Here is a 26,102-nt window from a genome sequence, read left to right on the forward strand (position 1 = left end):
GATTCAAACTAATTAACCGCAACTCTTAGATGTTGGGTCCTTTTTTGGTTTCAGCTGCTTTGAGTTTAAGGCTAAGCCTCCAACACGTACGAGTCTCTTTCATTAACAACCATATATACACCATGCAAGCTTATAAGGTAGGTGAGAATTAATGAATTTATATTTCAATTTCGACCATATTATAAATAAGCATATAGTTTCTGCCTCCTTTCACCAAAACTCCCTTAAGAGATCAAACACATCCCACATGTTTTGGGCAATGGCCGAATCCAAAATTTTCATCTTCTTCACTATCCTGTTTGCTGCGACTGCAACAATACCCCGCTTGCTCGCTTCCGACCCCGACTTGCTTCAAGACTTATGTGTCGCTGCGCCCTCCAAAGGTATGCTTAGAGGTCATAGAAAGTGTATCAGTTATAGTTTGAATAATATGTAGACAATTGTCCTACACCCGTCAATAAGGATTTTTTTTCTTTTTTAAAATATTACAACACAAATATACTTATGCGAGGGGTGAAACCTCTAGAACTCACCCTTTTTCTTTACCAAAATTAGAAGTATGTCTAAACTACTAATCTATGCTATGATCCGATCTGTTAAGTGTTCAAATTGAAAGCAAATATTATTGGTGGTCTTAAGATTACATAGAACATGATTAATTTAGGCTAAACAATGTAAAATGTTCCCATGCATGTGTAGAAAGTTTTCTCCTAATTCTTTATTTATTTTTTTCTTTTTTAACCTCCCTAATAAATTTTCATTAAAATACCTAACTAAAGTTAAGAAGGGTGAAGATAAAAGGTAAAGTAACAATTTTTAAAAATGTCAGCAATACAATTTGAAATCAATCACATATATTAATAGCTATTTTTGTATAATTTATTTAGTTTTAATTTCAACTCTACCCTAACTGTTAATTATAACACTAAATAAAATTTTATAAAATTACTTCCAGGAAAAGACAAAATTTTATAAATACACTTAAGTCCCTAAACTATTTATCCTACTTAACAAATTAAATCTAATTACAACTTAACAAAATTGGATTAAATCTTTACAAATTTTAAACTATAATCTAGATACTAAAGTTCAAATTAAATTTAACTTTATTTATTTTTTTATTTAGTATAAATAGATTGGAAATTCGAATTTAGAGATAGTAATTGAACTAAATTTACGATTAAATTTAACTTTATCCGATTTTTTGAAGTCTTGGGTTCAAGTCAACTGCTGCTAGATAATAAAAAAAAAACAATTAAATCTGAACTTTATTGCATTCGCAGGCATAAAAGTGAATGGATTTCCATGCAAGGATGAGGCCAACGTAACCGCATTGGACTTCTTCTTCGCCGGACTAGCCAACGCCGCCGCCATCAACAACTCGGTCGGCTCCGCCGTGACGGCGGCCAACGTCGACAAAATCCCCGGCCTCAACACCCTCGGCGTTTCCCTCGCCCGTGTCGACTACTCCCCGGCCGGCGGCCTCAACCCGCCGCACGTGCACCCACGCGCCACCGAGATCGTGTTCGTGCTCGACGGCGAGCTGGACGTGGGCTTCATCACCACCGCCAACAAACTCGTCGCCAAAACCATAAAAAAAGGCGAAGTCTTCGTGTTCCCCAAGGGCCTGCTCCACTTCCAGCGCAACAGTAAGGACAAGCCTGCCTCTGTTATCGCCGCCTTCAACAGCCAGTTGCCCGGAACCCAGTCCGTCGCCGCCGCCTTGTTCGGGGCCTCACCCGCCGTCGACGACGCCGTCCTCGCCGGAGCTTTTCAGATTGGTGGTGTCGTGGTGGGCCAGATTAAATCCAAGATAGCCCCTAAGAAGAAGAAGTAATTAATTGATTAATTAATTAATGCTGCGTTTTCTGCAGGGAGATTTTTTTTACAGCTACGGCTAATAATGAGAATCATTCTGTTTGGTTTTTACGGATATATACGTGTACTTTTGAAGTATTAAAAGAACGTGATTTCATCTTCTTTTTCCATCTCTGTACCCCTATTTACTGTGGTTAATATATTATGATCAGTTTGATTATTATTATTATTATTATTATTTTTGGTGAATTACGAGTTACAAGTTACAACAAGCTTCTTTGACTAAATAAATTGGAAAATACTTCGCTTGTCCCACGGTCTGTTTTATAAAAAATTTCTCTTTTTATACTCAAATATTTAACCGTGATAAAACTAATTGATTATTTATTACTATTAAGAAGTCATATACTTCCCATATATTTAGTCACAACCCTTAGAATTTGATCTTTTTTTTTAATTTATTATCTATAGTTTAAAAAGTTTTACTTTATTTTATGTTTTAATATTTATCAATTATTTCTCTGACGATAAGTTTAGAACATGCATCACCCTTATCAAAGTTGGCCAAATTATAAAAATAAAATAAAATATATCGAAAAAAATTTGAATCCATTTAATTTTTTTTATGTTCTTGAAACTATTCATGAAATTTTGTTTCGTTCTAGTTGGGCTTGCTGCAATGTTTAGAGGAGATCAGTGCCTTAGATGACACATACATTGGAATTTAATTTCTTTGAAGAAGCCTGTAGGCTGTATAAATAAGTGCTGGTTGTTAAAGTTAGTCTTCACAATTCTCTTGTTGCTAAGGCTACATGCAGAAATTATGAGATGGACTTAATTATCCCACCTAACCCTTTTAAATGTCGATGTGAATAGAAAGAATCGAGATTTCAATTTTATGAAAATATCAATAGAAATATCGATATCGATATCGATATTTTGACCTTTGTAAATAATTTAAAATGGTTAATGTTAGTCATATTTTAAATATATTTTATCGATTTTTTGTGATACTATAAAAATGTTAATGGAAATATGGACATATGTCGATAGATATTTAAAATCATGCAACTAAACTAATTAACCTTTAATTTTATTGCCCCTGAATAAAAGAGGGTGGCATTTCAACCTCGAACCCAACAACCAAACTGTACTAAAAGTTTACAAGAGATCAAAATCAATCCAAATTTCTTGGTTCTAAAATTCAACGTCCACCAGAAACAAAGAAGAAAGGGTTCACAATAATATATTCAAAAGGATAAATCAATTATCATTTGGCCAGGTTTTTCTTTGATTCAAACTAATTAATCGCAACTCTTAGACGATGCTGGGTCTCTTTTAATTTGGTTTCAGTTGCTTTGGATTTAAGGCTAAGCCTCCATCATTTGCTGTGGGCTAGCACATCATGAGCATCTTTCATTGAAAACATATATACACCCTGCAATCTTTTTTTCTTTTTTGAATACAATATGTTTATATGCAAGTATTTGCACAACGGGTCTTTGCCTCGAACCCGGTCCTAGTTCTGACCTGAAAGACTGGGGAGACCTGCACAAGAGGGCAAAATCTCCGACGCTCAAGTCAGTAAATAGTTCGGACTCACTATTAAGTTCGAGGAGAAAATCGATACCTGATAGTGAAATGAGGTCCTGACAGAGGTCACGACAGGCGGTTACCTTGGTCGGTTTTGAGGTCGGATATGTCGGGTTCTAGTGGGTCGAGCTCAGATATCTTAGAGGTAATAAAGAGTAACCTCCTCGGAAGGTTCCGAGGAGGAGCTTTGCAAAACGACGCTTGAAAACAATCTCCTCCGACTGCCAATCTCTATCCTCCACGTGGCCATTGGATATTTTATCCCCGAACACAATATAGGGTTGGAATTCGAACTCCAAATCTTTTGGTCAGAATTTGAGATCCCAATCTTTTTTATGATAGGCATAAGTTACTTTTTTTTTTGTCAATTGACTGTTTAGATGAAACCACATGAATATTGATATAGTATAAGAAGTCAGAAGTCCAAAAAAGCAGTAGCTTAATCAAGTGGAAGTTGGCCTACAATGCAAGTTTACAAGGTAGGTGAAAATTAAATTAATGAGATGAAGTTATACTAATATTTCAACCCTATTATATAAATAAGTATAGTTTTTCTGCCTCCTTTCACCGAGATCAAACACATCTCACTTAATTTGGGCAATCTTTTTATCATATATATCCGGCAATGGCCGGATCCAAAAAAAAATTCTTCATCACTGTCCTGTTTACTGCAGCTGCAATAATAATACCCAGCTCCCGCGCTTCCGACCCCGACATGCTTCAAGACTTATGTGTCGCTGCACCCTCCAAAGGTACGCCATAGATCGTCACAAATTTGAGTAATTTTACACACACTTGTCTACACACGCATCAATGAAATTTTAGAAAATTGTAGTGGGTAGCAAAAATTTTTTATATATTTCAAAATATATCACTTTTTTTCAATTTTCAAATATAATGAAAATTTTCACTTATATTAGTAGTATATGAGATACTAATATTAGTAGTATATCAAACATACTCATATTAGTAGTATATTAGATGTATATATATGCAATAGTCACTCATATTAGTAGTATATCAGATACATATTACGAGACACTCATATCAGTAGTAGATAAGATAATGTACATCACATACATATATCAGTAGTCAGATATATTACACCACAATGATAAGGTGTGAAAATTATTGAAACTTACGAGGTAGGTAGACATCATGGATTTGAACACATTCCCTCATAATTAATCCTAACCCCTTTGAACCAATAAGTCATCCATCGTGGTGGAAAAATTATGCAAGGTTGAAGTGTTTATTCAACGAAAGTAGTTTTCTAAAGTCTTGTAAATACACTTAGTCCCTAAAGGATTTATTAATGTAAGAAATCTAATTATACCTCAACCAAAATTTGATAAATCATTACAAATTTAAAATTACATTTACTAAATTTAAAATGTGTTTTTTACCCTTATATGCTTCATCTGGTTTATTCTAGGATTTTAACATATGGAAATGCTCTCAAATTTCAATTCGAGTCATTAAAAGTAAAATTTATTGTTTGGATAAAATTTATTGTTTAGAAGAAAATATAATATTTTAATATTATGGCCTTATTATAATTTAGCATGGTATTATACTAATAATAATATAATATTGAATATGAAGTAGTAATATCAACTATATATAAAAATGAATTCATTTAATCGATTCAACCTAATGAATTATACACCTCGTCAATAAAATAAAATAAAAAACTTGTAAACAAATATTTTCTTAAAAAAAACTTAAAAAATCGAATTATATATCTCAAAATCTAAACTAAAATAATCAATATGTTTACTTTTTTTTCTATGCAGCAACCCTTACCTCCTTAATTTTATTTAAAAAAAAAATCTTGAGAGAAAGAAAACGTCGAAATGAAAGTAAACAAATATCATAGGGAAACACAATAAATTAAAGGAAACTTCCAAAAAGAACTAAAAAAAAGTTAAAAAAAAAAAGATTTTAAATAATGTATCAACCTAAAGATCTCTTATTTTTGGGACATTGTTATCAAAATTGAAATAAAAGGAAAAGAAAACTGATAACCAAGAGTACACACGAAACGAAATAGAAAATCTTCCTTTATTGCTTGAATGGAAAAATGTTTGTAGAAAAGAGGGAAAAAAGAGAGAGTAGTATACTTGAATGACTATTTGCCCATGAAACCATGTTGAAGATTATTGAATGTTGGGTAAATTTAGAATTAGGTACCTTTTAATTTCAAATATCGACCATTTCATGCTATTTGGAATAGAAAATTTTGGGACTTAAAAAAGTGATTTCAAATCTAATGTGATTTTCAATTTTTTTTTTCTTTTCCAACCAACGAACATCGGAAAGGATTTCAAATACTAGGTGGGATAGTCGAGTCATTCTCTTGTATGATACGACAAATCCAGTAAAATAAAAAAAAATATACAAATCTATTCATCTAGAAAAGGAGAGGGAGGTTGGATTCAAACCCTGATCAATAGTTCTTTGTTTCCAACTATATCGATTTCCGAGACCGAAACTATCAACCACTCGACTATCTCTCCAAAAGATAATTTCTATTTGATTTATATTCAATCTGATCCAATAAAACATTGACATATATTTCGAAATATATATAGTTTGAATCTAAATTAACCTTAAATTCATTTGGAATTATTGTAGGCATTGAGCAAACAAATAAAACAAAAGAAAGGTTTCTCTAAATCAAAACAAACTTTAGTCATTTACCATTACTCTTTAATCTCTAATCAAGGATTTACTTATTTAAAACTTTGTAACTTTGGCAACAGGAATAAAAGTGAATGGATTTGCGTGCAAGGACGAGGCGAACGTAAGCGCATCAGACTTCTTCTTCGCGGGACTAGCCAACGCCCCCGCCATCAACAACTCGCTCGGCTTCGCGGCGACGGTGGCCGACGTCAACGCAATCCCCGGCCTCAACACCCTCGGCCTTTCCCTCGCCCGCGTCGAGTACTCACCGGGCGGCGGCCTCGTCCCCCCTCACGTGCATCCACGCGCCACCGAGGTTGTGTTCGTGCTCGACGGCGTGCTGGACGTGGGCCTCATCACCACCGCCAACAAACTGGTCGCAAAAACCATAAAAAAAGGCGACGTGTTCGTGTTCCCCAAGGGCCTGCTCCACTTCCAGCGCAACAGTTACGACAGGCCTGCCTCCGCTTTCATCGTCTTCAACAGCCAGCTGTTCGGAACCCAGAGTGTCGCCCCCGCCTTGTTCGGTGCCTCGCCCGCCGTTGACGACGCCGTCCTCGCCGGAACTTTTCAGATTGGTGTTGACGTGGTGGCCCAGATTAAATCCAACATAGCTCCTACCAAAAAGTAACTAATTAAGACGTTGTTTTTCAGGTTCTAGTTCTAAGAGAACCGGACAGAAGTGTATTTGGCAACTAACAATGGCAATTAACGTTGCTATTTCTGGTTTGTACTGTTTTGGAATATGTTTGGTATCTGAATTTTTTGATTTATTATTTTTAAAAATACTATATTTGATTATAGTTTCTTATTTTTTTTAGTTGAAATGAAATTTTGAAAATATATAACGTGGATTAAAACAAGTACAAAATAATTACCAAACAGCAACTAGATTTGATGGATCATGCCTTCTTAGTGGATGTTGTCGAAGCCTTAGCAATGGAGGGGGGTTTGAAGTTAGCAATGGATTCTGGAATTTCTCCGATCCAAGTCGAGATGGATTATTCTCTGCGAATTTTCAATCTTTTTCAGTGCAATGAAGAGATTTATCAGAGGTCGGGTTGATTGTTCACAAGGCTAAGAAATGTATAGCAAATCGGCTCCATAAAACTTACAATTTTACAAAACAAGAAGGAAATGAGGTTGCTCATTTTCTGGCGAGGCGGGCGTTGCAGAAGAAGACCCTTTGGGATTGTCGACGATTTTGGAGAGAGGTTGTATTTTGGGTGTATCATCTATTTAGTTTCTTTCTTATTTGTCTACTTCAAAAAAAAAAAAAATCTAGAATCGATGGAGGAGAAGAAAAAGAAGAGAGAGAGAAAAAAAGAGAAGAAAGAGAAGAGAAAAGTAAAAATATAAAATTATTATTTTTTCCACCAATTAAAAATGTAAGTTTTGTCGATTGATTTCATTAAACATTTATTAAAACTATTTTTCAAACTTAAAAAATTAAAGTTTCACGACTATCAAATATAAAATAAACTCAAATTTAAAAATTAAAAGTAAATATTTAAAAACAATAGATTTTGAGTTTGATTCTCCAATCCACGTGTATTAAAATATATATATAATTTACTTTGAAAAACCACATAGTTAATATGGTAATATCTCATAACGGTATGATTTATGAGATTTAACCCAATTATAAATACTAAGTTAAAGTTTTTAAAATAAATCTAAACTCAAATCAAACTATAACTTTTAAATTCATAAAATTGAAACTATGTCTGATTTAAGCTAAAATAAATAAAATTTAAAAAATTTATGGATGAAAATAATTATTTTTAAAATTTAAAAGAAAATAAAATAATAAAGTAAAAAAAATATTTATTTATTAAAATAATCCTTCGCTTTTTACACGAAAGAAAGAAAATGAATTCTCACGAGAGAAAGGTCGGGGTGTGATTGGATTGCGATTATATTTTCAGAAAGCAAGAAATTAGGGTTCCTCCCATCAGATTAGATGAATCAACAGTCGAAGAAGAAGAATTTCCGGAAAAGGAATTATAGTGATACAGAAGATGGGGGAGATGGGGCAAACTCCGTTAGTACCAGATCGGAGGAGGAAGAAGAAGAGCACAGGATGGCATTGGAGGAGGTAAAATTCTTACAGAAACAGAGGGAGAGGAGGGCCGGAATTCCTGCAGTTCCCGCGGTGACGATGCAGACCAGCAACGCCGGTGCCGGCGCCGGCGCCGGCGCCGGCGGAGGTCTTGTTAGGAAAACCACGGACACTAACAATAAAGCTGGTGGCGGCGGGGGCAACAAAAATGAAAGCGGTGGAGGCGAGGGCGACAAGGATGATTTGGTCCTTCAGGATACTTTCGCTCAGGAAACTGCTGTCATGGTTGAAGATCCAAATATGTAGTCTATTCTCCCTAATTATGTCGTTCTTAATAAAAGTCATTTTTGGTTGTTCGCATTTTTGAACCATTACTGTATTACCAACGCATGGTTACCATTGATAAATTTGATTCTAGTAATTGAGCTGGGGGATATTCGTCTATGTTGAAAGTTGGAGCTTTGATGACTTCTCTCTACAGGTTGATGTATATCGAACAAGAACTGGCGAAGAAAAGGGGAAGGACTGTAGAGGCTGTAGAAGGAGCTGAGAATGACTTAAAACAGGCAGAAGACGAACTATACAAAATCCCAGAGCATCTTAAAGTGAGTGAGTGGCTACTTTACTGTTTGTCTCTTCTCTTGCAGTTCTGTTTATTTCTATTTGGCGGAGTACTGCATTAGTTTTTTGTTAGAATGACTGAAACTAATATAAGAACTGCGTCCAATTTATATATGCTGAGGCTTTTTTACACTAAATCATTTTTGGGTTGTTGTCAGGTGAAAAGACGAAATTCTAATGAAAGTTCCACTCAGTGGACTACAGGGATCGCAGAGGTTCAGCTTCCAATTGAGTATGCCCTTTCCTCTCCTTTGTGAAAGAGATTAATTAACCGGTCCTCAAGTTGTTATCGCTTTTGTGTACTTTCTGCAATTTGGGAGCTATGGAAGGCATGGAATAGAATGGAGCTATGCTGCACCAGTTACTAGTTTGGAAATTAAGTTTACTTGGGAGCTTATGATTCCTTTATTATTAACTTGTTTTGTGGTTTATCTGGGCCTGCGGTACTAAATAATTTGAAGTGCCATATAAAAATAAATCGTGATCATCCATATAAGCATTTTTCATATACTCATAACTGTGCTGGATGAGGATATTATCAACCGACCGTTATAAACTGTGGGCATTGTCCTCTGTATGTGACAGATTTAAGTTGAAGAACATTGAGGAAACTGAGGCTGCAAAAAAGCTTTTGCAGGAAAAGAGATTTGTGGGTCGGTCAAAATCAGAGTTTAGCATCCCGTCAAGTTATAGTGCTGATTACTTCCACCGTGGCAGGGATTATGCTGAAAAACTTAGAAGAGGTGCTTCATCTCTTTATATTGTGTTACCTTTTGACACGACATTTCTCTCTTGTTTACCCTGGATGCGAGTTAAGGTTTTGGTGATGGATACCTATGATGTTAGTTTCTTACAAATTTTCTGCATTCCAATTGCTAAGAGTCTGGTGGTAGTCTCATCATGTTCCATATATGTATTGTTGGATTGCTCAATCATAAACTAAGCACCCCTTATATCAGGAGAAAGGAAGGAAAATGTGGTTCTATGCTTAATTAGATGTTATACTGTTTCTGACAAGGAATATAAAAATATGCAGATCATCCTGAGCTATACAAGGATAGAAGTTTGCAAGATGATGGTTCCGGCTCCAAACCAACTGATACTGGCACAGAGGCTGCAGGACAAAGGCAGGCCGCCACAGATGAATTCATGCTAGAACGCTTCCGGAAACGGGAACGTCATCGTGTGATGCGGAGATAACACACTTCTCAGACTGCTGTTTCTCCACAATTGGAAGAAACGTACTTGATCGATAAAAGTAGTATCAAGGATATAAAGATTTCTGTCCTACAAACATCCATTCACGACACAAGTCGGTCATCTCAGGTCCTCAGGTTGTAGAGGAAATGAAATTCATTCTTAGTTCATAGTTGTAAAGTCGGCTGCCTTAATTATGATTCGAAGAGACTTCTGGCCTAGCCATTTGAGTTTAGACGGAGACTAACCCTTTACTGCTACTTTTTCAGCCTTCGTCAAGTGCAGAGCTAGACCGAGAGTGCAAGGTAAAAGAAAAAAGAATCATCCTTTTATGGAGACATTGAGATTGCGAATATCTATGTAGGAAGATTATAGACAATATGTTTTTAGATAATGTCTTAGCTAATTAATTTCAGTTTTATTATCTTACTCTATACTATTGTCTTCTGTTCATATTGTGAGCTACAAAAGTATGAGACAAGAAATAAGGGTAGCTTGGGCATATATTTTTCAGAATATTACACCACAACTAGAGAGGCAGAGATTCGAACCTAGATGCGAAAGCATATAATTTTTCGTGGGATTACTTTGTTCATTGTTACTACTGCACCATCAATTGGGCAGGAGCTTTAGGTTGGTTTTTGAGCCATAAATGGTAATTAGAGTTAATTTGAAGTGGAAGAACTTGGAGCAAGGCCCCTTCTGATGGCTATGTAGAAGTATAGAACCCGTTTGGTAACGTTCGCATTTCTTGTTTTTCGTTCCTAAATTTATTAGGAAATTTAAGTATTTTGCAACTAATTTTGTTTCTTGTTTCTCACTTTTTGGAAACATTCTCAAAATTATATAAGAATTCTGGAAACAATCAAAACAAGTTTCTTGTTTTTTTTTTTTTCCCGTTTCCAATTTATTACAAAATATAAACATAAATATTATTTGATCATCTTTGAATTCATAGTTGTTTGGATCATGAAATTCTATTTTTCTTTATTAAAAATGAAGAAATAGAAACGAGAATATTACCAAATGTGTATATAATGTCCTATAAATTACAAATATTAGGGTGTCATCAAGTCAAATGCAAATAAATAAATATATGTTTTTAGTATAAAATGTGAGGATGAAGATCGAACTAACAACCTTTAGTCGGAGATATATATACGAATTACTATTGAACTATTTGCTTGGTAGCAAAAAAGTTATTTGATGATAGATTTTGTAACAGTATATTAAATTTGGCTTTTCAAAATCCATAAATTGAATTTTTACCCTTTCTTTTACTCATTAAAAATTTAACTCAATTTTTCATCTCTTTTATTTAGCCCTAGACCTGGAACTTATATGGTAATTAAGGTAGTAAATAGTAAACAAAAATGATGTATCCTTGCAGATGTACGGTATAGCAAAGATGATCTGTAAGGTTTGAAACAAACTACACAAACTCAATCGACACTTTTAGAATCGGGGGATTAAATTGAAATTGGGTGAGTTTGGTATATCTTTCAGTTTAAGCATTTGTTTTGCACTTTTTTTTAGTAGTCATCTTCAATTGCCTAAACTAAATTAGGTTCAAGTCTTCTTTCAGGCGCCTAAACTACCCTTATTTTTTAGTCATCTTTTGATTAACTATTCCTCCAGTGTTTCTTGAAAAAAAGGGTTTCAAAAGCAATTCAATTACTTCTTTGGAAACTCATCCCAAACCTACTATAAACTCAACTCAAATCATAGAAACTATGCCAGCTCCATTGTCATTTGCAACCATGCAAGATCAAAAAACCAAAAAAAATTATAAATAAATTCTTTCCATTTTCTCGCGCTCATCAGAAGAAGCAACTGGAATCCACAGCTGAAAACTTGCACAATTCCTAATAACCTAGTCTTGACTTAATATTTCTAAATATAGAAATTGCTAACGAATGGTGAGGGAAAAAAGCTTCATTAAATCACTTCGACCTAAGAAAAATTACAGTACTTTCTTGCATGCTAATGATTAGTAAGAGCTTCAACTACTCATCATTTATTTTCTTATTCTTCTCTTTTTTATATATATATATATATATATATATATATATATTTCCGCTTTCTTTTTTTCTTTAAAAAAAATTTGGACTTTAAACCCGCCTTTCATTTCTTTATTATTTTTCAAGAATTAAAGTACATTATGTGTATTCTATCTATGTGGTAAATCATCAACTAGCTGTGGAATACTAAACATTATGATTTTGAGTAAGCAGTTACATCATAAGTTCAGAATTCTTTACAATGTGCTAAAAATTAAGTTACCATACTCCCTTGCTGAAAATTAGGCACTAGATCCTCCCTCAGTAGCAAGCTGGGATTTCAGAAACAGATTAAACGATGTCGCCCATAGCTCCTCAGCAACTTTCGTATTGTACGATCGTGCAGAGGATTTGACCGTTCTACCCTTCCCACCGAAAAAGTATACCCCAGATGTCTCCTAATATAATATGAACAAGAAAGTTCAGTTTAAATTTTAATAGAACCATCAAAATTTTCCTTCAAAGGTAAATAAAAATTCAACTACATTCATATCAGAGTAGGTCGCTAAATATAACAATTTCATCGGATCATGTGAGTTCGATCAGTCTACTTTTGATTAACCAGCAACTCATCAAAAAACTCGGAAAAATATAATATCCCAAGTAGGTAATCTAACATCCTAGGTGGGTGACAAGTATATACATATGCTGTTTAAGCCTATTTTCATACGAGAACCATCTGACCTAACAATACCAGAACACTTAGATTTTACCATCTTAGATAAATGGCAACCGTAGGATATGGACTCATTCTCCAGAAGTTCGTTTACCTATTTTTCATACATTTCCATGCCTCTAAGCCAATCCACAGTGGTTCAATTTTAAACCGTCATTAAACTATGAGTACAGACACCATCAACTTAAGACACCCACATACATACACACTCAAGCAGAAGAGATTTACTCACAGGTGATGCAAGGGCTGCATCCAAAATGGAGCTGACCCCATCTTCAGGTAGTTGTAGAAGTCTCAAAAGCCTCAATACTGTAAATGCTACCCAAGAAACATATAAAGGAACTTCTCTCGTGATGTTAGTTTTGACAACTCCAGGATCCGCTACACTTCAGAAAATCAAGGATTCAAATTGAAACAAAAAAACCCAAAAAAAAAAAAAAACAATCAGTATAACCGTATCAGAAGCCTCAAAGGCTAGTCGGTACGGGAAAAGGAGAGTAAAAGGCAACAAGGAAAAAGTCCCCATACATAATAGATACTTTATTGGGGGATTCATTCCCTAAGAAAAGTTTTCGGTGAAGCTCATAGGAGAACAGCAGTATGCATACTGTAACAGAAGATGGATAATGCTTGTCAGAGTCAAGAACAGTATGGTAAAGTGCTTCTAAAAGAATTAAATTGCTTACGTTTAGAATACTCATAGATACTAGCACATGGATACTGATCCAATCCCTTGAAGCACTTCCCACACACAGTATCCTCGTCAACCTGTATATCCAAAACTGGAGAACGCAATAGAGCTATTATTTCATTTTGGGGCTTTTGTGACAAGGAGCAGATTTTGACTAAAATAGCATGAATACTATTGATATACTTCCTATTGGGACATAGTAATATACTTTATCACATAAATGATATACTTTAGATTCGGTATGTCAGTCAAATACTTTCTCAATATTAGAAAATGGTATATTAGTGATATGTGAGGGGGAAAATTTGTCATATCTGCAAATTATCTTTCTATGTAACAAATTTGCAAATATGGCAACAAGTTTTGCCACCCATTATAAATCGCCATTTTTTTCCTTCTTACATAACACCTTTGATACAAAGTGGAGAAGTGTAGATAGCCTCACACCCGAGGTCGGTAATCTCACAAGGTAAAAGTTCTCATTGCATGGTTGAGACCTATTATTCATGAAAATATCAAGCACTTGAAGAAATTATATAAGCACTGCCCCTATATGTAAGAGATGTTGAAAATTCATGTCTACGTAGTTTCTCCAACAGCATTTTATTGGCCAAAAGAACACACTAAATAAATTAAAGTTTACTGAACTTTCATTTCAATTATTGTTCTTCAAATAGAGAAAATTCTTACCACATCTATGTGTAAAGGATGAGACATTCACTATCCTAGATGGAGAAGGGCTGTTCTTCAGGAGTGGTAATAACATTTGAGTCAGAAAGAACGGGCCAACATAATTCGTAGCCATCATCCTGAGAAAATAAGAAGTAATAAAAGTAAGACACGTTGGAAAATATCTTGGAAAAAAAAAACGTGTAAAACAACATAGAAAAACAAATGAACTTCAGAGAGAAGAACCCAATTTCAGTATATGAAGCAATGGTATGTTTTAGGATAATGAAAAAGCTGGACCAAATGGATCATTTTTTTTTTTTTTTGATATTCGTGTGTCCGGGCCAGCTTGCGCGCACCTCGACTATTCACGGGCCAACCGCCTGACCCTACTACATTTGGTTGACAAGGAAACTCGTAGGATATTAAATCCTAGGTAGGTGGCCACCAAATGAATCATAGTAATAGTTTATCATCTTATAATGAACAAGAGTAATAAGTTTCAACAAGAACAGTTCTACCATTAACTATAAACCTAACTGAGGTGCAGTTAATTTTAAGCAATGTTTATATTTAAGTTTAGAAGTACAGTAAAGTCCCAAATACTGGATTATTGCAAGGCTAACACACTAAAACAAAAACAGGGAACAAATATGTAACTGGTCGTAGCCTTCAGATGTGATTCTAGACGATGTCGCCAATATCCCAGCATTGTTTATCAAAAGTTGCACTGAAGGATGCATTTTAGAGTCTTGAAGCCAAAGCTGAAGGGAATTTTTGAAATTCAGGATTGACTGGATGGATAAGAGATCGACTTGAAAAGCTTTAAGAAGGGCATCTTCATTCTGTCTTTTTATCTCCGACATTGTCTGCGATAATGTAAGCAGTCACCAAAGTAAGGAAAAACGCATGAAATACAGTATAGATAACCAAATAAAAGATCGTTCATGATGCAAACCTTCAACAACAAATGCCCAGACCGTCCAGCTGCATGTAGAGATCAAATTCACCATATAAATGGTCGACAGAAAATTGATTAACAAATATGATTTTAGAAACACATGCATCAGATCTAAATTCTGTAATTTTTTCAGAGAACGATTAGATTTGCTTGCATAACATTCAATGCCAAAAAAAATGATATGAAGAAGTGTTTGTTCAAGATGTTTCCCTATCACTAGAATAAGAAGACTTTAAAATTAAATAGTTTTATTGTTCATAAATACCTTATAAATTCCTGTACAAGTAAAAGAAAATATTATGATACTCACCCAAAAGATTTTTGTAATTATGATGTGTTGCAAATCTTTCCCAATTGGCAGACATCAAAAGACTGTCAGCTCCCATATTTCTTCATTTTTTTCAAAAAAATCTTTCCTTTTTAAGAAATCAAAGCATATTATAATGAAGTGAAAGAAATATACAAAACTGAACACGATATCCTCCTAATACAAGAGACATTACGAAGGATGTTCTCCAGATGATGATTATATTTTAGAAATTAAAAAAAGGAATGGTTATAAAAAGTTCTTCATGTGGAGCCTAAAGTTATGCAATGAAAGCAGCCCAAGCATGGGCAATGAGGGCATAACCCTCACGTAGAGAGAATGAACGGAATGATTCTAAAGTGTAAACCCACACTAGGAAAAAGCCTAGAATCATGAAATCATTAGCAACCCATTCGTTCTAAATCTTTCTAGATCTGAGCTTCCTATAAACACACATTGGCAATGGCATTACTCTTCTATTCTAGCGCACAAACTTTCCTCACACACTCTAGAGTCAAGGTACATTTTAGCAAATATAATCTAGACACCTTCTAATTATGCAGAAAAGAGCAAACACAAGTTCTTTCAACATATTCTAGGTAACTTCCACTATGTAGAGAAGTAGTAAATACAAACAGTAAATATCTAGATATGTAGATAACAGTAAACAGAAACACAAATCAACACATTATAACTATGTGATAGTATCCAACCAATCTTCACCTTAGAACGTGGAAGATAAATTTAGAATAATGGTAAAACCACCTACTTGAAGGACAGAAGAAGACAATCTTCTAATATCTTAACTCTTAAGCTTCGTTTCTTCAGAATGAAAAATTACTATAATTCTTTGGAGGCTTTGGAGGCACCTTAAATTCTTCTTCAGGATGCTTCTATCATTTCACCTTCGTTCTACATCTATTACACCCTTTCAATCCAAACTACAAAACAAAATCCCCATACTAGACTAGTAGAGAGTTGGTCCCAAAAATTTTCTTACCTTCACTCATCACATATTAAAATTTCATAAAAGAATCAAGGGAGATTCAAGGCAGTAATAATTTAAAGGTAAGAATTGAGAGCATTATAAGCCACATAATGTTGTGGAAACGAGGCCAAGACCTAGTAACATTTGCATGTTTATTTACAAATTGAGCATTAATTTATTACTACAAGACTTGAATGGTATATTGAAACCAAGATTGCAGTACAAGTTGAGAAAATGAATGAAAGGGCATGAGGAACCAACCAAGAACTACATAGAAACCACGTTTGGAAAGAGCAAGAGCAGCAGCTGCACCCAATCCAGAAGTAGCCTACAGCTTTCAAAACAAAGATTCTAAATGAATGAAAAGCACACAAGGAGAGAGCGATAGAGAGAAAGAGAGAAAGTGAGAGATTCAAATTGGATTTCAATTAAAGCATGAAAGTGACAAGCAACTTTACACCAGTGATAATGCAAAGTGGCGTGATAGCTTCTGAGGTGCAAGGCGAAACGCTTTTATCTGAGTAGTTGGTTTCAGATCTGTGGTTAATTGAGAAATAGAGGAAGCTTCGAGAAAATAGCAGCAAGTAAGAGTAGAGGATAGAGAGATTCCACAGCACTGCCATCCTCCAAAACTCTATTGACCTTAAAAACTGCCAAGCCTTTTTCAACTCTTCTTTCATCCCAGCCATCCTCCTCCCAATTCCTAATATTATCAACCATCAGGAATGGAAAAAATTCAATGCAACCTTTATAAAGCACCGGATTTGTTTTATCCAAGATAATATAGAATCTTGATCATCTTGTTGTACCACGATTACTCACCTACAGGGCAAAGGCAAAGATCATCATTTGGAAACGTAACACCATACACATTCATACATACACATGGGTTGGTTATATATTGTTGACATTGTATTGGATCACAATTCATTTTACTTTTATTTTACACTTTTTTCAAGATTTATTGAACTAAAATAATTAGAAGTACAAGGGAAAAAAAAACAGAACAACTACAATTAGAAACCAAGTCTAAGCAGTATGTCAAATCAAAAAATTGCAGAGAGAAAGATGCGGGAGCAGAGGAAAGAGAGTAGGTTAACCTAACATATGTTCCAATTGGAGCCTTGAGATTGAATTCAAATTTAAACGTGTAGTAGAGGGAAGTTGAAAAAGAGATGATAGCTATAGTGGTGTTTTCTTTCACCAGTAATGCTAGCTGCAGTGTTGTACTGTTAAAGTTGGTTGTACATCATTTACACATCCCAGTAAAAATGCACATCTCACCTCCCTGCAATTTTTTTGTCAAATTGTTGGCATTGGATTGAACACAAACAACTTTTACCTGCTGTGAAGTGATACCGGTTTGTATATGATTCAAAATAAACTTTGAATATGAAAGCGTGAATAATGCCAAATTTGAAAATTTCAAGCCATTGAATTGAATAATACCGTTATGTTCCAAATGCCTTGAAATAAATCAAAAGAATCGAAGGAAAACAAAAAGAAATACAAGGCCAATGACTACTTAAGCCATTTAGTATTTTTTTTTCTTGCAATGTATTACAATGCCATAATCGAGCAACAAATAAGAACAAGTTTTAAGCCATCGAATAACACCAATATGTTCCAAAAGCCTTGAAATAGATCAAAATGGTCCCAAAAAAAAAGTTCAATAACCACTTAACATTCTGTTTTTTTGTTCTTCCCAATATATTGCACTACGTTGCAATGCCATAATCAAGCAACAAATCATGAAAGCACAAGTTTCAAGCCGTTGAATAACACAATATGTTCTAAATGCCTTGATAAATCAAAAGGGTCAAAGTAAAATAAAAAATAAAGGCCAGTGACTACTTAACATTATTTTCTTTTCTTGCAATATATTGCAATGTATCAATGCCATAATCAACCAACAAGCCACAAGTTTTGAACTTTTGAATAACATCAATATATCTCAAATGCTTTGAAATAAATCAAAAGAGTTGAAGGAAAACAAAAAAATAAAAATAAAAAATACAAGCCAATAACTACTTAACATTCTATTTTCTGTCTCGCAAAATATTGCAATGCCAAAACCAAGCAACAAATCAGAGAAGCACAAATTTCAAGTCGAAACGGCATCTACAGAGACTGCAACGGCCACGACCACGGCCACCCAAGCCCGGAAGAGGGCAAGGCGGAGGAGACTGTATATGAAAACTGGGGAGCCGCACCTGAGTTCGTCGTCGCCTGAGGTGGAGTTCGCCGTGAAGGACCGATCGCTCGCCGGAGTACGCCGTCGCTTGATAAGCCGCAGGTGAAGATAGTGAGGTTGAACTGTCGAAGCTGGGAAGTGCAGAGATTTTTTTTAGGTTGAAGGAAGGTCCATCTCCATAATGGGGGTTAGTTTTCAAAAGGGCAAGTTGGACATTTCCCCTCTAAAAAGTCCTACTATTCCAGAATAAAAAAGTGGGCTAGGACCTGTTTGGTAAAATTATCATTTCCTGTTTTCAATAAGGGAGCACGCGTGCCTACACCGATTGAGTTGAGTAACCGATATTCAACCTACAATATTTATTATTTAACCTAAGCTTAGGAAACATAAAAAAAAACAAAACGACTTTTTCTATTTTTAAATTTTAGTTTATTTTTTAAAAACGTTTTTCAAATTTTAGAAACGACAGATAAATTACCAAATATTTTTATTTCTCAAAAAATATAAAAGAGAAACAAGAAACAGTATACACGAACTTGATTTTAATATCTTTAAATTTATCTTAGTTTTGATAAAATATGCCTTGGATAATGAACTATTTCCATCGATATCCCAATTAAAAAAGTGTTCTATGATCTTTTTGGTCGATAAAGACTTATAGGTTAAGAGAAAAAAAAGACATTATCAAATGGACTCGTCTTTAATATTTTTAAATTTATCTTAATTTTGGTAATTTTACTTCCAATACTAAAGCGAGTATACAGCTAAATGGTAATCGACATATATCTCGACACGATGAGTTCACCTTTCTTCTAAACAAAAATTTCCGTTCCAATTCTCTCCTTTGGTCAAGGTCTTTTCTCCTGCTTTTGCTTGGATCATTTCACTAGATATCAGTTGGAAGATGGGGAAATTTGAATTTGTGACCCCTCCAATAACTGAAACTGGATAAATGACCCCATTTTCAAAAAACTTAATTTGTAACCCCATATTATATTAACTATGACCCCTCTCAAAATATGACATAATGAAATTACCATTGTACCCCTGTTTTAAAAAAATTCATCCCCTCCCTCCCCATCCTTCGTCTCGGACGTTTCGTGGCACTCCCATCCCAAGTAAAACCCTAAACCCCCATCTCGGAGAATCCCCGTCTCGGAGAATCCATTTCGCACTCATCCATTTTTTCTAAAGATCATTCTTTCGCACTCATTTGTAAGCGTCAGATTCATCTCGGAGGCTGCAAGGTTAGTTCTATCTTTTACAATGTAAGAAAGTTGTTGTTCTTTATTGTATTAGCATAACTGGCGCTATCTGAAGCGACCGTATAGATTTAGGTTTAGTTTGACGTTGTGATTGTAAGAGAAAAAAAAATCTCTCGAATGCTTCAATCTCGGATTCTATCTCGTATTCAATCCCGGACCTCAGTGGTCCGGGATTGAATACTAATCGCATCCAAGATTGAAGCCTTCGAGTCCGGGACTGACTTTCATCTCGGACTTGTTCCGGTCCGGTTCGGTACGGGATGAAAGGCAGAATGCTGTTTTGTTTAGTTTTTTTTTAAGTTCCTTGTCAGTTAGCTTAGTCTGTATCTAATATGTTTTATTTCAACTTTGTTATGAACGTAGAATGGATTTGAGACTGATCCTAGATCGGAATGACTGGTTTCCGGCCACGTTGACGAACCTTGCCCATGTTGATAAAACCACTACTAGGATTAAGGCCAGGCTAACCCCAACCCAGTTAGACATGTTTAGGCAAACATGTTTCGGTCCTATTTTGGACATGGGCGTTGTTTTCAACGGTCCATTGATCCATCACCTGTTGTTGATAGAGGTTGAAGAGCCTAGACAGGACGTCATTAGCTTTGACTTGTTTAGGAAGAGGGTGTCTTTTGGTAAGCGAGAGTTCGACCTAATCACCGGGCTCAGTCATAAGATGAATAGGGTAAATAATCATATTCCTGGACGAAGACTTAGAGCACGTTACTTTAAAGACAGTGTTAGGGTTAAGTGTAGTGAGCTGGAGAAGATTTTTTTGGAGGACATTTTTTACGACGACGAGGATGTTGTGAAGGTTGGCATAGTTTACTTCATAGAACTTGCCATGATGGGGAAGGAGAGGAAGCAGTTCATAGATACGGTAGGTGTTGTGGATCGGTGGGAGGCGTTCTGCAACTCTGACTGGAGTTCGATGATTTTTGATAGGACGATTTGGAGTCTCAAGAACACCCTGAAGGATAAACTGTCGGCGTACCAACAGAAGGCAACAGCGGACCCCACACACGTTGAGACTTATAGTTTGTACGGGTTTCCGTACGCATTTCAGTTTAGCGAGGTTTAAGTCAACTGTATAATTTTATACATTATTCAACTGCATCATTTATTTGCCTTTCCTGGATTCCAGGTATGGGCGTATGAGACGATCTCGAGTGCTGGCGAGTGAGGTTTTCGATAACACTTGGGTAAGTAATTCTCTTTGGAGTCGTATGGTTCATATTTGGTTTTTCATTTCAATCTAATCATAGGTTTTTTGCAGTCCAAGGTTAAGGAACACTTGTTGGCGACGGATGCTGAGGAACAACACATGGTTCGTGTCATTCTTCCACCAGAAGTCCGTGTTATACCTGATCCGCCTGCTGTACCTGATCGGGCTGTTGTACCTGATCGAGCTGTTGTACCTGATCCGCCTGCTTAGGCAGCTGTACCTGATCCGCCCGCTGATGTGGAAATGGGTCTTCTAGAGGATCCGATAGTAGATGCACATGCGGTAGACGAGGCTAGACCCAGTGCAAACGACGGTGAAGGGTTAGAGAAGAGGTCGAAGAAGAATAAATTCAAGAAGAGGATCAGCAGACGGTTAAAGAAGCTGGATAACCGTGTCGGTGCTATCGAGGACACACTGGGTGACTTTGGAGTCACCCTGAAAGGTATTCAGAGATACCTAAAGAAACTGGCGAAGGTACTAATTTAATATATATACAAATTTGTTTTTAATTATTACAATAATGCTCATGGGCCAGTGTTTTGGGTGCAGGGTAAATTCCCTGATCCGAGCAAGTATTTCGGAGGTGGGGGTGGGCCCGATGATGACGCTCCATCGGATCAAAGGCCTGATGAGTCCCCGAAGCCAGATGGAGATAAAAGAGTATGAACGAGGACCAGAGGCCTGATGAGAACCAGAGGACGGATGAAGACCTGGAGACTGAAAAGGAACCGACGTCAGGACATGGTCCGAATAGTATCGACGAGGATCCGAAGAGAAGGGACGATAATCCAATGATAACGAAGGAGGATGATGGTATGATAACGGATGGGGAAGAGGATCCAAATCAGGTAACTCGTACTTATTTTCCTCGTCGGATTATTTATGACCTTGTCGTACATCATGTTATTTAATATCAGGACATTACGATCGGGAGACCGCCTGATGGCTCGAAAGTGGATCATGCAGATGACCATGGACCTCAGGTGGCCGTAATTCAGGTAACCACCTTCTGTAATGCTAGTATACATTCCTGATTCACATATTGTAATGTGATTAATATTTCTTGTGCATTAGGATCTCACCGTTGGCAGGCAAGAGCCGGATGCTCAGCCAGATACACAGCCCACGAGACGACGAGTTAGGCGTCCATATAACCCAGCATGTCCCATTCCTCCGAAGCTGGCCGGGGGCTACGCAAGCGCCATTATTCGTGGAAACTGAAGGGTATATACACACCAACCGGCCGGCGTAGGATCACTGTGGACGCATATGACCCAGCATGTCTCATTCCTCCGCAGCTGGACGGTCAGTTCCAGACATAGATGGATGACCCAGACACCGATGGACGAACTCGGTCTACTGCAGCTGGCTTACAAGGGAAGGAATGATATCGCGATCTACTAGACCCTACTGTTCAATTGAAGGACGAGGTAAGTACCTCTTATTCCACTATCTAGTACTACATTTGTCAATAATATTCCAATATCAACTTGTATTTCTTAAATGCAATAGGTATTTGATGCTCTCGTCCTATTTACGGCCAAAAAGTTGGAGAAGTGTCTACATCTGTGTCGCAAAAAGTTTGCGATAGGCGACGTGCTACTTTCAGTACAGACTTTTTACCGCTCTTCGTTTGAACTAAAAAATACTATTTTAATTATCTGTGTAAGTAATATCATTTTGTACTTCTTGTACAGACTCTGCTGAACCGAACAGACAGTCTGTATGCGGCCATGAAACCAGGGGTCCTGTCCACGAGAATCGAATACCCCTGGAGCCAAGAGAATACAATATTTCGATATGTGTTCGGTAGGCAGTCAGACCAGAATGTGGCTTGGACTGATGCAGACATTGTGTACACCCCGATCAACATAGGTGGGAACCACTGGGTGATGCTCGGAATTGATCTTGTGGAAGGTGACTTAACCGTATGGGATTCACTCCAATCGGCCACTCCACTAGATTCACTCGAGAAGGAGCTGAAGCCCATTTGTACGATCCTACCTGCGGTACTACATCATGGCGGGATATTTGCATCACGACCGGACCTGCCAGTGGTGCCATGGAGGGTGCGTCGGGTTCGCACACCCCAACAGAGTAACACCACAGATTGCGGGATTTTCTGTGTACGCTTCTACGAGTACGATGTTACTGGGTCAAAGCTGGACACTTTGACCCAAGATAATATTGTATTTTTTAGGCGTCAGTACACTGTACAGATGTGGGCGCGCCGTCCCATTTTTTGAATATTTATGGAATTCCAATATTGTCTTTTCTAATTCGTATTTCATTCTCGAAGCATGATACATGAAACACACAATAATAATACAATTCAATCCCCACAATAATAATAATAGTAGTAGAACACATAGAGTTGCAAATACATGCATGCATGGTTGGTTTCTTGAGATACAAGTTACCTTGCCAATTTCTTTAAAATCCACTTCATACATGTTTAAAAGTAAATGAACAACAAAAACATACATTCATAATGTGGTAAGGGGTTCGCTACATGTTTTGCGATTGTGTCCCTACGCGCCACAGCGACCACACTTACGTGTTTGTCGTACCTCGCCCGTGGAAGGAATCCTAGTTGTCTTCCTCCTCCCAACTCTTGGAACAGTCTTCGGTGGTTCCACCGGTATGTTGACAAACTCTGGCGAACTGTTCCATGTCGAGACGTGTCCGACTGGAAATATGGGTTCTGCATAAGCCAATATCCAGAAGTTCGTCGTATATGCCTCGTCGCACAGACTGTATGGATTTATATTTCGCATCGTCGCAGCCGCAATAGCATGAGAGCACGGAATCTTAAAGTAATCAAACTCCCGACAACTACACGTCATAGCATTCAAATCAACAATCCCGTCAAGGTTGTCATCCCGTACCTGGAAATGGAACTGGTCAATGTTGTCTACAACGTGTCTCCGCGCACTATCTGAATATTCGGCATACATGTTTTCTGCGTAGTCGGACAATGTGGTTGATCGGGAAGCTGCAAGCGTCCGTCGATCATAGAACCAATTCTGTAACTTACCTATAATGTGGTCTAGTAAGGCGGTAACCGGCAACTTACGGGCGTGCTTGAAGAGGGCATTTACAGACTCTGTGATATTTGTAGTCATATGTGTGTACCTCAATTGAGTTTGGAAACAACGAGCCCAACGCTCCTTGCCAATATCGTCTAGATATTCCCGTACACCGGGGTATGCACGAAGTTGGGCCCAGATCGAGTTGAAATATGACTCACGATACGCCTTTGCAGCCTTTAAAAATAGTTCCTCGACTGCCTTCGCATCGTTTTTAAATTTTGCTATCAAGTTAACCTTGATATGCTGTATACAAAAGCAATGAAATGCAGCAAGAAATACCTTGTCGATTGCCTTGCAAATGGTTTGATGTCTATCAGAAACGAAAACCAAATTATCAACTCCAGCGAGCGCACGTTTTATTTGAGTCATAAACCACACCCATGATGCTACCGTCTCACCGTCGACAATCGCAAATGCTACCGGGTAAATCTGGTTATTCGCATCGACACCAAAAGCTGATAATAATACCCCTCTGAACTTTCCCTTTAGGTGGGCCCCGTCAACAACCAACACTGGTCTAATACAACCCAGAAAATCTCGAATCGATTGACCCAATGTCATAAATACATATTTGAAATATTTGCCACCTTCTAGTTCTAATTCGAAAATAATACCTGAGTTCATGATTTTCAAAGCTTCACCATAAGTTGGAAGTAGACCATATGACGATGTTGGATCACCTCTAATAAGCCGGAGTGCTTCTTCACTAGAACGCCATGCTCTATCATAACTTAAATTGACACCATACTCCTTCCTCATGTCTTGTATAATGTCCTTCGGTCTATAGGTGCGAGAGACGTCTGTGAACTTCTCCTACACAAGATGTCCTACCACCCAACTTTTGGCTTGCCTATGATCATGTTTTAAAGCTCCACCATAGCACGTATGGGCAGCACAATATTGTTTTATCTTGAACAAAGTGCATTCCTTTAGCTTGGTAGCTCGAAGTCTCCAGTGCAATCAGCATGAACGCACCGCAGTATATATAGCTCCGGCGTCGACTTTTTTACTTTAAACCGAAAATTCTTCCTCATTGCAACTAAATGCATTTTCAAACTCAACTCCTTCTTATTATCAAATACATCGCCCTCATTAACATCATTTCTCCCATAAGACTGTACTATGAGTTGCAATTTCTCATCATTAGGGTCTCCGGTGAGACCATTACATCCCGGTGGCCGGACCGCTTCTTCATCCCTGCGAATCTTAGTGTGCACTTGTTCGACATCAGGCTCAAGCTCATCATCAAGCGCATCGTCATGCTCTTCGTTCCCATATTCTGCTTGAGAGTGTCCTTCTTCAGACTCTGCCAACGGGTCATATGATTCACCACTTTCATCTTCGTTATCATTCCATACTCCCGGCACATCCCAATCGCACACCCTATCATCTCCTAGATTACATGGAACAACATCTGACCCCAATGGTGTTAAACCCTCTACATCATGAACTATATGCCCGTAGGAGGGGTGTGGCTGTCGGGAAGAAGAGGGGTTCGATGATGAGGAAGGAAATGAGGGTATAGGATATGTGGGTCTCTGGAATGGGGGAATACAAGCTGCGGACATAGGAATCGAGAACACGTTTTGGCCTAAATAATATGGGAAAGAAGGCATGTACGTTTCATTCCCATGTACCTGCTTTGGCACATTAGATATATATATATATAGGCAATTCAGATACATCCTCACCAGTAAAAAAAAACGCAAGTCATCGTCATCAATTATTTCCATCACACAAACTTTGGTTTTAAAATGATACACGCGTCTAATTATAATATCAAACTGTAGGGGGTTAATGTTACTCAATCTATACACGTGACCAAGAAATTCTCTGTACGTGACTGTACTATCCACTGTCAATCCCCTCGTACGACCGCCGACATAATCTTTTTCACTATCATTCCATTCTCCACCGAATGTTATGAAAACACGAGGCATCCTGCAAATAGATAAAACTAAGTGAGATAGGAAAATCGATCATTCAAAAATAAAATATTAA

At 36.9% G+C, this 26,102-nt stretch overlaps 6 protein-coding genes across 8 annotated transcripts; 4 read left to right on the forward strand and 2 right to left on the reverse strand.

Annotated features, from left to right (window-relative positions):
• The first annotated feature begins 95 nt into the window (after window positions 1-95).
• On the forward strand, window positions 96-2,056 carry LOC111015585 (germin-like protein subfamily 2 member 4). Its single transcript, XM_022290662.2, has 2 exons — window positions 96-383; window positions 1,284-2,056. The coding sequence occupies exons 1-2, from the start codon at window positions 152-154 to the stop codon at window positions 1,835-1,837; spliced, it is 786 nt and encodes a 261-aa protein (XP_022146354.2). The 5' UTR covers window positions 96-151; the 3' UTR covers window positions 1,838-2,056.
• A 1,927-nt stretch (window positions 2,057-3,983) lies between these two features.
• Window positions 3,984-6,905, forward strand: LOC148212015 (germin-like protein subfamily 2 member 4). Its single transcript, XM_088123103.1, has 2 exons — window positions 3,984-4,163; window positions 6,177-6,905. The coding sequence occupies exons 1-2, from the start codon at window positions 4,037-4,039 to the stop codon at window positions 6,725-6,727; spliced, it is 678 nt and encodes a 225-aa protein (XP_087979229.1). The 5' UTR covers window positions 3,984-4,036; the 3' UTR covers window positions 6,728-6,905.
• A 1,054-nt stretch (window positions 6,906-7,959) lies between these two features.
• On the forward strand, window positions 7,960-10,410 carry LOC111015586 (integrator complex subunit-like protein). Of its 2 annotated transcripts, XR_002602062.2 has the most exons (6): window positions 7,960-8,460; window positions 8,640-8,763; window positions 8,938-9,011; window positions 9,365-9,522; window positions 9,816-10,113; window positions 10,246-10,410. XR_002602062.2 is itself a non-coding variant. In XM_022290663.2 (5 exons), exons 1-5 carry the CDS (start codon window positions 8,060-8,062, stop codon window positions 9,977-9,979), a joined length of 921 nt encoding a protein of 306 aa, XP_022146355.1. In that variant the 5' UTR covers window positions 7,960-8,059; the 3' UTR covers window positions 9,980-10,410. The 2 variants fall into 2 exon arrangements, 1 of the variants encoding a protein (XP_022146355.1); XM_022290663.2 differs by having other exon boundaries at window positions 9,816-10,410.
• Window positions 10,411-12,170: 1,760 nt separating this feature from the next.
• On the reverse strand, window positions 12,171-18,698 carry LOC111015588 (uncharacterized). 2 transcript variants are annotated; one of them, XM_022290664.2, is made up of 10 exons: window positions 18,542-18,698; window positions 16,787-17,031; window positions 16,590-16,656; window positions 15,031-15,059; window positions 14,733-14,941; window positions 14,094-14,212; window positions 13,399-13,494; window positions 13,241-13,319; window positions 12,945-13,098; window positions 12,171-12,434 (listed from the first exon to the last, which is right to left on the reverse strand). In XM_022290664.2, the coding sequence occupies exons 2-10, from the start codon at window positions 17,015-17,017 to the stop codon at window positions 12,279-12,281; spliced, it is 1,140 nt and encodes a 379-aa protein (XP_022146356.1). In that variant the 5' UTR covers window positions 17,018-17,031; window positions 18,542-18,698; the 3' UTR covers window positions 12,171-12,278. The 2 variants fall into 2 exon arrangements, with proteins under 2 accessions (XP_022146356.1, XP_022146357.1); XM_022290665.2 differs by having other exon boundaries at window positions 16,787-17,150; window positions 18,542-18,688.
• A 1,453-nt stretch (window positions 18,699-20,151) lies between these two features.
• LOC111015600 (uncharacterized) lies at window positions 20,152-21,219 on the forward strand. Its single transcript, XM_022290680.1, has 3 exons — window positions 20,152-20,837; window positions 20,929-20,986; window positions 21,061-21,219. Exons 1-3 carry the CDS (start codon window positions 20,152-20,154, stop codon window positions 21,217-21,219), a joined length of 903 nt encoding a protein of 300 aa, XP_022146372.1.
• Window positions 21,220-23,540: 2,321 nt separating this feature from the next.
• On the reverse strand, window positions 23,541-24,860 carry LOC111015601 (protein FAR1-RELATED SEQUENCE 4-like). The gene has a single exon (XM_022290681.1). It carries the CDS (start codon window positions 24,858-24,860, stop codon window positions 23,541-23,543), a length of 1,320 nt encoding a protein of 439 aa, XP_022146373.1.
• Window positions 24,861-26,102: the final 1,242 nt, after the last annotated feature.

This window comes from Momordica charantia (genome assembly GCF_013281855.1).
Source record: "Momordica charantia cultivar OHB3-1 chromosome 4 unlocalized genomic scaffold, Mcharantia_2.0 BLBB01000004.1, whole genome shotgun sequence".
NCBI classification, from domain to species: domain Eukaryota; kingdom Viridiplantae; phylum Streptophyta; class Magnoliopsida; order Cucurbitales; family Cucurbitaceae; genus Momordica; species Momordica charantia.